At 38.9% G+C, this 14,608-nt stretch overlaps 1 protein-coding gene across 4 annotated transcripts in view; it reads left to right on the forward strand.

The window, feature by feature from the left end:
- The window catches only part of UNC79 (unc-79 homolog, NALCN channel complex subunit), a 219,849-nt gene that overhangs the window by 116,764 nt on the left and 88,477 nt on the right, over positions 1-14,608 (forward strand). For all 4 annotated transcript variants that reach the window (XM_064486217.1, XM_064486216.1, XM_064486218.1 and 1 more), the window contains exons 17-22: positions 1,304-1,444; positions 3,606-3,827; positions 5,820-6,047; positions 10,302-10,443; positions 13,642-13,721; positions 13,807-13,955. In XM_064486217.1, coding sequence (XP_064342287.1) covers positions 1,304-1,444; positions 3,606-3,827; positions 5,820-6,047; positions 10,302-10,443; positions 13,642-13,721; positions 13,807-13,955 — 962 coding nt within the window. The remainder of the gene's footprint in view (positions 1-1,303; positions 1,445-3,605; positions 3,828-5,819; positions 6,048-10,301; positions 10,444-13,641; positions 13,722-13,806; positions 13,956-14,608) is intronic.

Here is a 14,608-nt window from a genome sequence, read left to right on the forward strand (position 1 = left end):
CCTCTCAGCATCTGGTACATGCGTTGTATTTCGTGGATGTTCTTAAAAATTTATTAAATTGAGTTGAATACCTGATATAAAATTTGGGCAGTTTCAAAAAAGGACAGAATCAATGTTTGGATTAGCTATAGGTGCAGATACATTCACGTATCATGGAAGGATGTGATCCCAAAGGCTTTTCAAGTTGTGGAGATGCTTTTCTGAGTTCTAAACTAAGGAACAATATTTTTCATAACTGCCTTAAAAAAAAAAAAGTCATCTTTGGGACCCAGAATTTTAACTTTTCATCCCCAAGTAGATCTCCGTAAGATAATTTCCATCTTGGGAAAGCCAGTCCTTCTGTAGATGGCTAGATGTTGCCTCAGTTATCCAGTTACACACCCTGTAGCTGTGCCATCTGGGGGTGAGCAGACAGGACTGTAAACCTCTGGAACATAAGGTTCTCCATAGCTAGAGCAATCACAGCTTGCATGTTTTATGGACTGGGCTTTGACATAGTTTCAGTTTGAAGACAGAGTGCTGCAGTTGAAGGAGGTTTTAAACCATTGGTCTAACCATTTAGGGAATAGAGTAAACAATACAGTGATTGGAGTTGACATTCATTATAGCAACCTTTATAGAGCCCCTCAGTGCCAGGCACAGTCACAGGCACTAGGATAAAAACGGGATAAGAAGTGATCCTTTCCTCGTATGCCCTTTCTTCAAGGAGCTCACAGTGGGGAAGGTAGTATCAAATAATCAAATCAAAATAATGTAATTAAAAATGATAATTTCTGTAATAAAGATATGTACAAAGTTTTAAGAATGCAGAAAAGAGGGATGGATTCATCCTGTCTGAAGGAAGGAGGCATCTATTTCCAGGAAATTCATTGCAGAGAAAGTAACTTGATTTTGGCAGAAGAGTACCTGAACTTGTACCAGAGAGCAAGAGTGGAGGGGGCCTTCAGGCCAGAGTGGGGATGCACTGGGGGAAGATTGCTTGCAGATTATACTAGTCCAGGAGAAAGGTGATGACCCAAGGCAACAGCAGTGGTTTGGAAAGGAGGGGACAGCGTCAGGAGACACTTAGAAAGTTTTTATAGAAAGAACATGGTTATTTATTGGATTTGGGGAGTAGAAGACAGGGTTCAATGATAACTTTGAATTTCTTGGTATTGAAAATTGAGGATGACTGCTGATAGACTATGTGTAAGGGGAAATATCCTTATGTTTAATAGTTCACTTTAGAAAAAAAATGTTAAATGTAGCTTTTTTTGAGTTTTAAAGTTTATATTTTGGGGGGATATATGCCTTTTTTCCCCAGGTATTATCGGAGTTAGACATCATGGTTCCACTTCAACTATTAATAAGTATGTTTTCTGATGGAGTTAATTCTGTCAAAGAACTGGCAAATCAAAGAAAATCAAGAGTCAGTGAACTGGCAGGGAACCTTGCAGCTCGAAGGGTAATTATTGCCACAATTGTTTTTGTCTTAAATTGTTAACATTTTGAAAATTCTCGTCAATTATGTTGGCCTTAAAGTAGCATCATAATAAACTTCTCTGAAAATGCTTTTTCATCCTATCTCTGTTAATCTTTTAAGCACATTAAAAACAGAAAACATTGATCTAAGCTATGTTTGGTATCGTCTGTTATCAGTAAGTTATCGAGTTTTCATTTTCCTTTGAGTTTTTTCTCCTACACTTCTCTGTTAGCCATCTCTCACCTTTGCTAACCCAAAACTAGCTTTTTGGATGCTATTCCATTTTTTTTTTTCTGGTGAATAAAAATTCTCTACCAACTACTGGGCAGATCAGTGCTTCACTCTGGGAATGAAGAGTTTGGATATTTTTTTTTTATTGTGTTTTGGGAAAATATGATCAACTATTGTGTACACTGTGAGTGATGCTGTCACTGTGAACTAACTGAGCCCATTTTATTGACCCCTTTGTACCTTTGAGGATGAGAAAAGTCAATATAGTCTGGGCTAAAGTGTATGAAACCTGTTGGAAATTTGTGATACTTTTTCTATGGTGGACCTGATAAAGTTTCTGCTATTGTACTGGCATGCCCAGACCATTATTAGTTTTGAAAATGTTGACTCTCCTCTGATGGTAGGCAAGGACTGGTTCTCCACTCTCTCCTTGTCAAGCTTCTCCATAGCATTTCCCTGTTGGACATCACGGGCCCCCAGTCATTCTACCTGCTCTCTAGGGATTAGAAAATAGAACACAATCATGAGATAATAGTTTGTATTCAATGCTTTTTTCTTTTCTTGTAAATCATTACTTTTCTTCTCATCCGCCTAGTAGGAACCAACTTCCAAACATTTATATTTTATTTCTTTCTTCAGCAACCTTTAATATTATAATATGTTTTTAGCACTTTATACTGTGCAATGTGTTCACAGTTAACAACATCCCTGAATTGTGAGGTAGTTGGGAAGAACTCATTATCCTCATTTTACAATTACTTAACCTGAGGTTCAGTGAACTGAAGTGATTTGCCATAGATAACACTGTCACTATCCAGGTATTCTGATTCTTAACAGGGTGTTCTTCTCCTTTACTTTAAGTATGGTGTTCAGGGGGCTTCCTGGTTATTAGAGGGATCTTAAAGAGAAAAAGTATGATTTGAGAATGATGTGCAGGTGTGTCAGTCACAGCCCTGCTATAGAATTTATCCCAGATGGTTCAAATGAAGAGACTTTAATGGATTCTCTGCCTGCAGAGTTATGGGGAAGGTTAAGGGAGCAACGGGATTGGTGAGGCACCCAAGGACCAGAAGTAGTTCAGTAGGAAGACTTTATACCCCTAAGGCTGAGGGAACGAGGGAAAATATTCCTGGGCCTTTTGGGAGATGAAGTTATAAGGAAGGGCTGGCTGGAGGAACTTTAGAGGATGGAGATACTGCCAGAGATATAGCATCAAAGGAGGCAGGGGGTGGGGAGAAATACTCCTCTCTCTCCTCCAGCTTCAGGTCTTCTGCTGGTGCCTCTCATTGACTGAACCTAGCTGGAAGCCAGCCAGCAAGAGGGCCAGGAGAGTCTCAGTCTCTGGCATTGTTAGGCATAGAACAGGGCAGGAAAGGCCAGTGAGGGTCTTTTGCAGGAAAAGCATGGGCTGGCAAACAGAATAGCCAGTACAACAGACTTGACATATATTGTTTTCCCAGGATAGTTTAATAATTTTATTACCCAGAGACCATTCTTCTCTTAACCAGTCATTTCAATCTGAGATTCTGTACTAATGATTATGAAACTGATCTCGCAATGCTTTACTTCTGTAAGTTGTCATTTTTCAGGTTATGGTTTTAGGTAGATGTAGACAATTCAACTTAATTAGAAGTGTTTGATGGGATGGAAAATGGCAAAGACAGCTGCCTTCATTCTTCAGGGTGCTGAAGTTTCATTCACCTGATGATTAGTCAGAAAGTTTGGGTGATTTTATTTCTTACTTTATATTTTGAGAAGATTCATTGGATTCGGAGATACTGATGCCATTGGCTAAGGAAGGAAATCAGTGTGACAGCTAGAAATACCTTCTACCTTGTCCTCAATATTTTATACAGTCACTTGAGCTTCTGTAAGTAAGTTCACTTATGTGTGTTAATGCTCTTTTTTCTAGGTGAGTGTTGCCTCTGATCCTGGCCGACGAGTTCAGCACAATATGCTGAGTCCATTTCATAGTCCTTTTCAGAGTCCATTTCGGAGTCCTATGCGTAGTCCATTTCGTAGTCCTTTCAAGAATTTTGGACACCAAGGAGGAAGGACTATTGACTTTGATTGTGAAGATGATGAAATGAATCTAAATTGTTTCATCCTCATGTTTGATCTTCTCCTGAAGCAGGTAGCTGAAGCATGAACTTCCTTTAGTTCAGAGGTGAAGAATGAGGGAAAGTACTGTATAGTGGTTCTTTCTATGTGCTGGGCATCTTCACACTTACTTAAATGATGCAGTGTCACTCAAGACATTTCACAAACTACTATGGGTATTTCCTAAAGGTCCTGAAAAATACTTGTATATCTGCAATGATGTTGACATATGAGAATTGATATGAGTTTTAGAAACACCTTAGCATCATTAAAATTGATTCTGTTCAACAAATTTGGCAAACAAACTGGGTAATGGCTATTGTTTGGAAAAACAAGGTACAACTCTATAGTGATGGGCTGATTTTAATATATTTGATAGATTGATTTTTGAGGTTAATTTTAAAAGAGAAGTTTGAAAAAGGCTTTGGTCAGGAGAACATTTCTTCTTAACTTTTTATTTTGAAATAATTTCAGACTCACAGATAAATTACAAGAATAGTACAAAGAATTCCCAAGTATTTCCCCCGCCCTCCCCTCAACCTGTGTGCAGATATATGAATTGTAGAATTTTTAAAAGAACCATTTGAGAGTAAGTTAAAAACAGGATGTCCCGTTATCCTTAAACACTTTAGTGTATTTTCTAAAAAATGGCATTCTCTTACATAACCAAATATAGTTATCAAAATCAAGAAATTGATACTTTTATAATACATTGATCTAACTTACAGAAATTATTCATTTTTTAAATTGATTTAATAATACCATCTTTATAGCAAAAGAAAAAAAGTTATTTTTGATCAAGGACACAATGCAGCATCACTTACTGCAATTATTTGTCCTGTCCCATGAGCATTCTTCAATTCAGGACAGTTCTCAGTCTTTGTTTATCTTTCATGTTTTTGACATTTCTGAAGAGTACAGTCCAGTTATTTTATGGAAATTTCTCAATTTGAGTTTGATGTTTCCTTATGAATCAATATGGGTTAAGCATTTTTGGCAGTCATACCACAGATGTGATGTTATGTTCTTTCCAGTGCATTGATATCAGGAGGCACATGACATGATAATGTCCCATTGCTGGTGGTGGTAACTTGGCTAAGGTGATTTCTGCCAGATTTCTCTACTACAAAGTTATTATTTTCCTCTTTGTAGTTAATAAGTAACTTGCAGGGAGCTAGTTTAAGACAAATTCCCTGTTCCTCATCAAACTTTCACTTTCTAGTTTTAGCATCCATGAATGAGTCATGCCTGAATCAGTTACTATTTTGATGGTTACCAAATGACAATTTTCTAATTCCATTATTTCTTCTAATTTATTAGCTGGCTTTCTACTGAAGGAACAGTTTCCCTTTCTCTCCCATTTATATATTTACTGGTTTAATTTACTTATAACCGAATGTACTCATGGATTCTTATTTTATCCAGTGGATTAAAATCTGTTACTATGATTACTTATTTTGATGTTCATATCATCCCATATTTGGCCAATGGGAATCCCTCCAAGATGGCGTCTGTGTTCTTTTGACACATTCCCATCATTTTTTGAATACTTCCTAACTGCTTGTGTGACAAGGTGTTCCAGGCTCATTTTATATTTTCTTAGCCCCAACCCTGAAATCAGCCATTTCTCCAAGGAGTCCTGGTTCCTTTAGTTGATAATGACATTTAGAAACCAAGATCTGGACACTAGATGAGAAACAGCATTTTTTTAAATGTGTGAAATCTCACAAAGTGATGGGTTTAAAAAATAAAGAATAACTCTCTTTTAAATATCCCACATGATTTAAAAAATAATTCCCATTACTTTGTCTTGTGTTTATATTCCTTTAAGAAGAGTCCATGGAAAGCAGTGTATATTCATGGTCTATAAGCCTTATCATCTTTAAATAATTTAATATTGTCATGAGTTAGTGAAAATTATCCTCAATTAGTGTGCCAATAGAATATTGGACAAAAGGACCAAACTCCTTCTTCTTCTTCTTCCTTTTTTTTTTTTTTTTTTCGGCCTTTTATTGGTGTCTTTCAGATGGAGTTACAAGATGATGGAATCACAATGGGTTTAGAGCACAGCTTATCAAAGGACATTATTTCCATTATAAACAATGTCTTCCAAGCCCCCTGGGGGGGCTCTCACACCTGCCAGAAGGATGAAAAAGCAATTGAGTGTAACTTATGTCAGTCTAGTATTCTCTGCTATCAGCTTGCTTGTGAACTCCTGGAGAGACTGGCTCCCAAAGAAGAAAGCCGGCTGGTGGTAAGCAGTTGAAGAAACAGGATGACCTGTGTCTAACAGTAATAAAGACTGCAGTAGATGGTGTAACGGAGTCTTACTCCAGTATTATCTTTTGCTCCATGCTGGGTTACATGTGAGATTACCTTAAAAGAAAGTTTCCCTGTTCTTTCCACCAACTCAGGCTCCTAGAAAGAGATACGAGATGGAACTACATTACACAGAATTCTTGAGTTAGAATTCTTGACTCTTGCGCTAAGATTGCAGTATATCCATCCATACAATTTCCATAAATACAAAGGATTACTGGTATTCTTGAAATGACTTTTATCATCAAGTTATGTTACAAAGCTTAGATAACAGTGAGTACTACAATATACATATCAAATATTGAGTAAGTAGATTGGCTATGGACACTGAAAATTTCTGGATAACCTCAGTTTATAAAACCCATTGACTTTACCAACAGCCAGTAAAACTTTCATTTCATTTTCTGCTTCCTAAGAAAATTGTTTAAATAGGAAACAGCTAATATATGCCATAAATTAGCTACTCCATATATTAGTTATTCCCTGTTTAGCCTGTTTTCTGTCTAAGATACACACATCACCAAAATGCCCTCATACCATCATAGGCAGCTGAACCTGAATCATTTGAGCCAGTGTCCACCATCTTCTCTTTTTCTTTCCCCAAGTGTTTGTCTAGGTAGAAAGTGACTTCTTAATAAAAAAAATTTTTTGAGGTATAGCATACATGCAGTAAAGTGTTTCTTCAGTTTTAAAACACCTTTCAGTCCACTTAACTCGTTATTCTACCTGCCACAATATAATATCCCTGTAGTGTGGTCTTTTAACATTGTCATTGGGTATACACTCTAAAACAATCACAGTAATGGATGATTTGAAAACAGTGTCTAGCTAGAGTCTAATTAGGAAGCTATTTAAGTAAATGAAAAGCTGTAAGACAGTGATGAACATAATGAGAGAAGTATTAGCAAGGTAGCTGTGGGAGGGCAGAGAGGGACCAGTCTAGCTTAGAGGTGAGATAGGGATCTGGAGGGTCTTCCCCAAGGAGATGGCTGCTGAGCTTATATTTGAAGGAAGAGTGGAGTTAATGAAATGAAGATGGTAGGAGAGGAGGACTGTTGAGACCCAGAAAACTCTCTGTTGAAATGATGCAGAGGAAAGGGGGTGAAGACACATTCAGGAAACTATGAATAGTTCATTGTTGCTACAGCAGTGAGGATGGCAAAGTAGTGAAAGTTGAGTCGAGAAAGACAGACTCAGTTTTATAGTCACATTTATTAAGGGCTCTGTCTGCCAAACTAAGAAGTATGGATTTTGTTTTGGCGACAGTGGGTGAATCCTGAAGAATTTTAATCAGGATGGTGATACAATTTGATGAATTCAAGAAATTCTGCCAGTGGAGGAGAGAGATTAGAGGATTTGGACACTGGGGACGAGAATCTAGTCAGAAGCGTAATGCAGCCTCTCAGGGAAGAAAGAGGGGAGCCTGAACCAATGCAGGGATGGTGGTGATGAAGAGAAGGGTGGGCTTGACAGCTTTTTAGGAAAGAGAACCAACAGCATTTGGTGTTCAGTTGACATTTAGGGACGGAAGAGCTGAGGACAAATCCATATTTTCTGGCTTGGGAGCTGATGATGTTGCCATTTACAGAAAATTGTTGCTGTGATAATGGCAGAAGTAATTTTTCTGACAGGAGTGGGATAAGATGCAGCCACATTCAGACAGAGTGGACTGAGATGCCTTTTAGGCATCCAGGTGGGATGTCACTCACCATCAGATATGTGGATCTGGTTCTTAAGAGAAAATCAGAAGTAGATAGGAGTTTGCATCACCAGCATATTGTGGTAGGATGTGTGGAATGGAACGGGAGAAGAGCTGAGGGTAGAAGTCTGGGAAGTATCAACCCTTCAGAGAGGAAAAAAAGGGAAGAAAAGACCAGAAATAAATTGAGAAGAGACTAGAGGTACAAGAGGAGAATGGAGGGAGAGCAAGAACTCTAAAACCACAGTAGGAGATAGTTTAGAAAAGGAGGGTATAGTCGATCAGGTCAAATTTTCAAGAAAGGAAAAATAATGTGTCTCCAGGGGATTCTGAAATTAGGAGTCCTTTGTGCTCTTAAGGATGGCAGTAGTTCGTGGTGTAAGAACAGAATCAGCTGAGGAAGTGGCTACTTGAGGTACAGACCTCTCCTTCAGGAAAGGAAGGAGAGAGTGAAGAGGAAGGAGGCAGATGTCCTGAACTCCTACCCTGTCCCTAGCAGATTTTCTGTATTTTTTTAAAATTATGTATTTCTTTATTGATGTGTAATTGATTTACTGTATTATATTAGCTCAGGTGTACAACAGTGATTCGATATTTTTATAGGTTAAACTCAAAGTTATAACAAAATAATGGCTGTATTTCCCTGTGCTGTACAAGATATCTTTGTTGCTTATTTATTTTATGTATAATAGTTTGGGCCTGCAGGCTTTATGTATTGCATCAGTTTTTACAACACTATCCCATGAAACAAGGAGAAGTAAGCGTAAATGTGGGGGAACTGAGCCATCAAAACAGTCCCCCATGTGCATACGTTTTCCTCTCTCGAAGTTTTAGGGGAGAGATGCCCATCAATATGCCTTTGAACACGTGGTCTCCACTGCAGGCATCAGCCACCTTAGCTCTTTAATTCTCCCCCTAGGACAGGTGAAGGATGGGCTGGCAGGCAGCTTGGGCTAATATGGAAGACAGTCCCTGCTTCTTGGAGGATATCAGAAATGTGAGTTACTGGGTGTCTGCAGAAGAGTCAATATGCAGCAGGAAACTTGCCACCATATCAAATTTTATGAAACTCAGTTTATAACTTGATTTAGTGTCTTGCTCATGGGTGACCTAGGAACAGGGCCAGCCTCAGCAAAACTGTGAAGTGGGCAAAGATATTCTTCAGAACCTTTTCAGACACCGTTTTAGCACTGGGTTCTTTCTTCTTGGTGTCTTTTGTGTATCCCATCAGTCTTTACCTCCTTCTTGCTTTGGGCTGGCTGTCAAATAATTCTTGAGATTACTGGTTGAAGTAATAACTGGCTAAAGTATTAACTAAAAGAGGATGATTTTGGAAGAGGATATTTGAAGGTAGAACTTGAAAGGAAGAATAAAGCTAGAATAGGAGGCTAGCTAGAGATGGATATTTTATTTTGGGGGGGGTAATTAGGTTTAATTTTTTTATCTGTTTATTTTAATGGAGATTGAACCCAGGACCTCATGCATGCTAAGTAGTCACTCTACCACTGAGTTACACGCTCCCCTCTAGAGATGGATATTTTAAGTGGTAGTCATACCTAATTCTCTCTGTCTCTCTCTCATTCTCTCTCTTTAATCTTCTCTTTTTCACCCATTTTGCAGCTTATTTCATATATATGTATATATATGGTGTTAAGTATATTCACATTGTTGTACAACCAATCTTTAGAATATTTTCACCTTGCAAAATGGAAACTCTATACCCATTAAATAATAATGACCCATTTCTCCCGCTCCTTAACCCCTGGAAACCACCACGTTACTTTCTGTTTCTGTGAGTTTGACTGCTATAGATACCTCGTGTAAGTGGAATCATACCATATTTGTCCTTTTGTGCCTGGATTATTCACTTAGCATAATATCCTCAAGGTTCATTCATATTGTAGCATGTGTCAGAATTTCCTTCCTTTTCAAGGTTGAATGATATTCCATTATATGCATTCATTACATTTTGTCTGTCTGTTACCTGTTGATGGACACTTGGGTTGCCGTACCTCGCTCTCTTTAATGCATGTATTACAGAAAATTCTTGCTCCTAAAATTTTGACTCCCTTGACAGCCGGCATTTGCATCTAAGTATGTTGCTGTTAAGACCTTATTATTCTCTGCTGATTAAGTGCTATTACTGAACAAAATGAGCATGGATTGGAATCACTTGGTGAGTGAGACATGCTCACAGGGATTAAAGCAGAGATGGGAAAGCAGGCGTAGGAAGATTAAACAATGTTTTTGAGATATTTCCCCCCATTTTTATTTTAAGAGAATGAAGTCGTTTCAGAAAACAGCTGATCCAAATTTCCTTTAACCATTATGGCAATAAGCTCAAGTCTCTCCAGAGGCAGGTGCCTTTGCCCTCCAGGGCTCAGCACAGGGCCTGGGACACAGCAGACGTTCAGCCGTCTATGTCGGACTAAGCCGTTCTTTATATCCCCGAAGGGCTGCTCATCTGGCTGCTTGTCATATTTATTTCAGGAGCCCACAGACAGCCTTGAGGATAGCCTCCTTTCTTCCAGACCAGAATTTATTATAGGCCCTGAAGGTGAAGAGGAGGAGAATCCAGCAACCAAGCATGAGGAGAACCCAGGCAATCACACTGAGCCCATGGAACATGCTGGTAGGTGGACTCTGGCTGATGGGGAGAGCCATGCGCACATCCCACTTTGCACAGGTCTACCATTCAAAACTCTGGTTTCTTAGATTACCATCGCCTTGGGCAAGTTCAGACTCCTCAGTACAAACCTGTGCAAATGAAGTTATGAAGTGAACGGATCCAGGATGTGCTTCCAGTAGAGCAGAGGTCACTGAGCATATTTCTGGCAGCAGGAGCTTGTTATCAGCAAAGACCTGCCTTTCCAGTGAAAGTGTCACCTCTAAGGACAGTGAATCATGGTCCCCATGGAGAGGTAGCTGTGAACCAGCTGTGAAAGGCCCAAGTGGAGAGTGTCTGCACTCTTGATAGCCCCTGAGGGCGCTTGGCCAAGGCACAGTTCTTGGGTAGAGTTGGCCGAATTGAGGTCATGTAGCTTCTGAGCCCCAAGGGCTTGGCTGGGACCGTGGTTGGGCTCACTGTGAATAGCTGTACAAGCCATATTCTAAGGTTAGTGGGCTCTGCTCAGAGCTGGGAGGAAGGATGACCTCTTTCTAGTTGGTTTAAAGGCTCTGCCTGGGCTAAGTGAGAATAGTAAGATGGTAGGCAGGCCTGGAGTCATCCCCAGCTCCTCAAACTCTGAAAGAGTTTCAGGAATTTAGAATGTGACGCCATGTGCCACAGGGAAAGCCTGATTTCTGGATCTACCGTATGGCACTCTTGGAATTTGTACAGGACCTGTAGCAAATTTGAGTAGCCTTTTATCATCCGCTATCCTGAACTGTCAGACTAGCTGGCCCCTGGGAGACATTACTCCCCAGAGCCGAAGTTTGGGAAGCACGGGCTTTCCATCACTCCTTCAGTGAGCAGCAGACATTATTAAGTGACTGTTTGGTGGGGCTCATTGCAGCTTATGGGGTGTCTTATTAGACCAAGGTAACTCCATCATTAGCACAAAATGCTTGGCTGGAACTAACTGCTTCAGCATGAATCGTATAAATGGTCAGTTGAGGATGAATATGTTGGTTCACACTATTTAGAACCATTGAAACTTAGAATTTGAGGGAACCCCTGGGATAACTCACTTCACTGGTTTTCAGCATGTACTTGGGGTTGTGAATCTCTGTTGTTTCCTTTTGACCGCCCTTAATTTGGGTGGCAGTTGGTGAGAAGATGTGGACAAATGATAAAGAGCAGGGGCTGCTTCAGCGAAGTGCTCTGACTTGAACTGTTTCCTGTGTTGGAGTTCTAAGTGAGATTTTCTTTCAACAACGTGTTTCATAGAAAGAAGTTTGAAAGCTGCTGACCTAGTTCAGCCTTCTCACTTTGTAGATGAGGAAAATACATCCCAGATGTGTTAAACAGCTTTCCCACTGCCATGCAGCTCTTATCATTCATTCCTGATTTATATATATATATATTTAAAAATCTTTTTTATTTTTATTTTTTATTTTTTGAGGGGGAGGTAATTAGATTTATTCATTTGTTTATTTATTATTTTTCACGCAGGTACTGGGGATTGAACTCAGGACCTTGTGCATGCTAAGCACGCGCTCTGCCACTGAGCTAACCCTCCCCACCCCCGATTTATATCTTATGCTTAACATGCTTCCAAAACTGTAATGGGGCATCAGGACCATCTGAGGACTTGAAACACAAACAAAATGACTGAGCTCTACCCACTCACCCCCAATTCTGGGTGTATCTGGGGTCGAGGACTGGGAATTGGAAATCCAAATATTATACAACTAGTTAGTGGCAAAATTGAGACTAGAACCCAAGTCTCCTGGTTTAGTTAAATCTATTAATTATTTGCTGAGGCCCAAGCCCAAGGTTGTGTTTCTATCCCGCATTAATGCCTAAGGGAAGCAAGGATTTAATTTACAATCCAATAACCTGTACTCTTTTTTTTTGTACTCTTTTTATGTAAATGTATCTTTTAAACCTGACATAGCACACAAATCAGTTAACTGCCATTTTAATTCATATGTAACTTTTTTTTGACTAATGGTTAAAATTAAGCAATATGTTTTTATAAATTACTTTTTCCCTTGCTTAATTGTTATGAACTCCACTTGTTTAAACATTTGTACATCTTCCCCAAATACTACTTCAGGCTCTGATCACAGCTTCTGGTCTCTTTTCCTTCTTTTACCCTCTGTTGTTTTGCAGGACACAGTTATAACTTGTCTTCTCAGGGAAGCCTCCATTAATTTTCTTCCAAGACCAGCCTTCCCTGCTGCTAAGCACCCTGATCCTGCTTCTGCTTTGTGGGTCTTCAGGCGGTGGTCTTGAGCGCCTCTGTCAGAGAAGACACTCTATTGATATATGTTCACTGGTTTCCCCCTCTTTCTAGAGTATTTCCTATTTTTTGCATTTTATGGCCTGGCACCTCTTTCTTATAGCAGTCTGATATGGCCGCCACTAAACATATTTAAAAATTTTTCATACTAGACAATAGAATCAAGTGCTGATAACAAGTATGTAAAATACATTGAGGTAGAAGATCTCCAATAAACTAGTATATATGGCAAGAGGGTTTGACTCCCACTGTCTCTGATCCTAGAAATGGCCAAAACTTATATTGGTGATTTGAAAACATTTTACACTAGTTTCTACATTTGGTTAACTTGTGAGTTCTTTTCTCTAGCATGCCTCATGTACAGTATATGTCACCGCCCCCCTCCACTGGAGAGGCAAAGATCTTTTTAGAGATCCTCACAAGAAGATAAAACCATGAATAGTTCTGATTTGAATAACCCCAGCTTCTTTAAAATGCTCCCTTTTTGCACACATGAGTCCTGTGCACATGGGAGTATTGTACACATGAGTCCTGGGATAAATCCTGCCTTAGGTGCTAATACAACTTGAATACCTCTCTTTCATACCTGCTTATCTCCCTTTCAGTTAGGAAGGCACACCTAGCCAGGCCCCAGGCCCCTCCAGGTAGCAGCAGAACTAGCTTCCCATAGGAGCACAGTTGCTTCAGGGAATCAAAGATGTCTGAATATACAGCGAGAAGAGGAAGCCGAGGACCCTAAATCTAAGAGGTTTCCTGCACTTGCATCTTGGAAAGGATATGTGCTAACTTAGAGAGCAAATAAAAACATTACATGAATACTTTTTAATATATTCTATTCTTACTCCTCTTTTGTGGTCTTGATAAATTCTTGAGCAGTGGAGGAAAGGAATGATGCTAACCTTTGTGTAATTATTTCTTCTCAGCAATAAAGAATGATACTGAAAGAAAATTTTGCTACCAACAGCTTCCAGTTACTTTGAGACTAATATACACCATTTTCCAGGTATATTTTTAAAGAATATTTGAATATTTGATTTGGTAGTATTGCTATTTTAGATAACTCAGTAAACGCGTGGTTTTTTGCATAGGAAATGGCTAAGTTTGAAGAGCCAGACATTCTTTTTAATATGCTCAATTGTCTGAAGATCCTCTGTCTACATGGAGAGTGTTTATACATTGCTAGGAAGGATCATCCACAATTTTTAGCCTACATTCAGGATCATATGTTGATTGCAAGGTATGTCTTCCTAATATTTTGATTGTTTGTTTGTTTGCTTATATTTTAGACTTTAGCTGTGAAAAGTCGATGTTCGAACAAGACTTACCAACTCATTGGGTTATTTCTCTCAGCCAAGACAGACTAATTGCCTATGGGAACTACTTTTATTTCTTTTATGTAGTCTGATTTTTAACTATGTCAATGTGTGGAATAGTAATTTTCTTTGCTAGATACTGTAGAAATAGAAGAAGGCAAAATAAGGATTATTTGATGCCTTTCAGTTGTTAGATGGCTTAAGAATATAGTGTACACTAGAAAAATAACAACAGGTGCTAAGTTAATGTTTACCTAGTATAACTGAGTAAGATTTAACTCAATATCTTACTTGAACTAGAATTGTTAATAGACATCTAAAATCTCTCCATAAAATCTCTGAGAAGGTGTTTTTTTAGAGACTGCTGAAGTATTTTGAGAAAAATAATAAAATATTGCCCTGGATTTACATAGCGTTTTTCTTCCTGAGAATATTAAAATAACTGTTACTTCCTGGAAATAAGTAAGAAAAATATTATCCTCATTTGTATTTAAGAAAATGAGATGATTAAAAAAAGTTTGGTTCAGGTTAACTTGGTGACAGAATATTCAGCCCAGGGCAGAAGCACACTATAGGA

Source organism: Camelus dromedarius, chromosome 5 (genome assembly GCF_036321535.1).
Source record: "Camelus dromedarius isolate mCamDro1 chromosome 5, mCamDro1.pat, whole genome shotgun sequence".
Taxonomy (NCBI): domain Eukaryota; kingdom Metazoa; phylum Chordata; class Mammalia; order Artiodactyla; family Camelidae; genus Camelus; species Camelus dromedarius.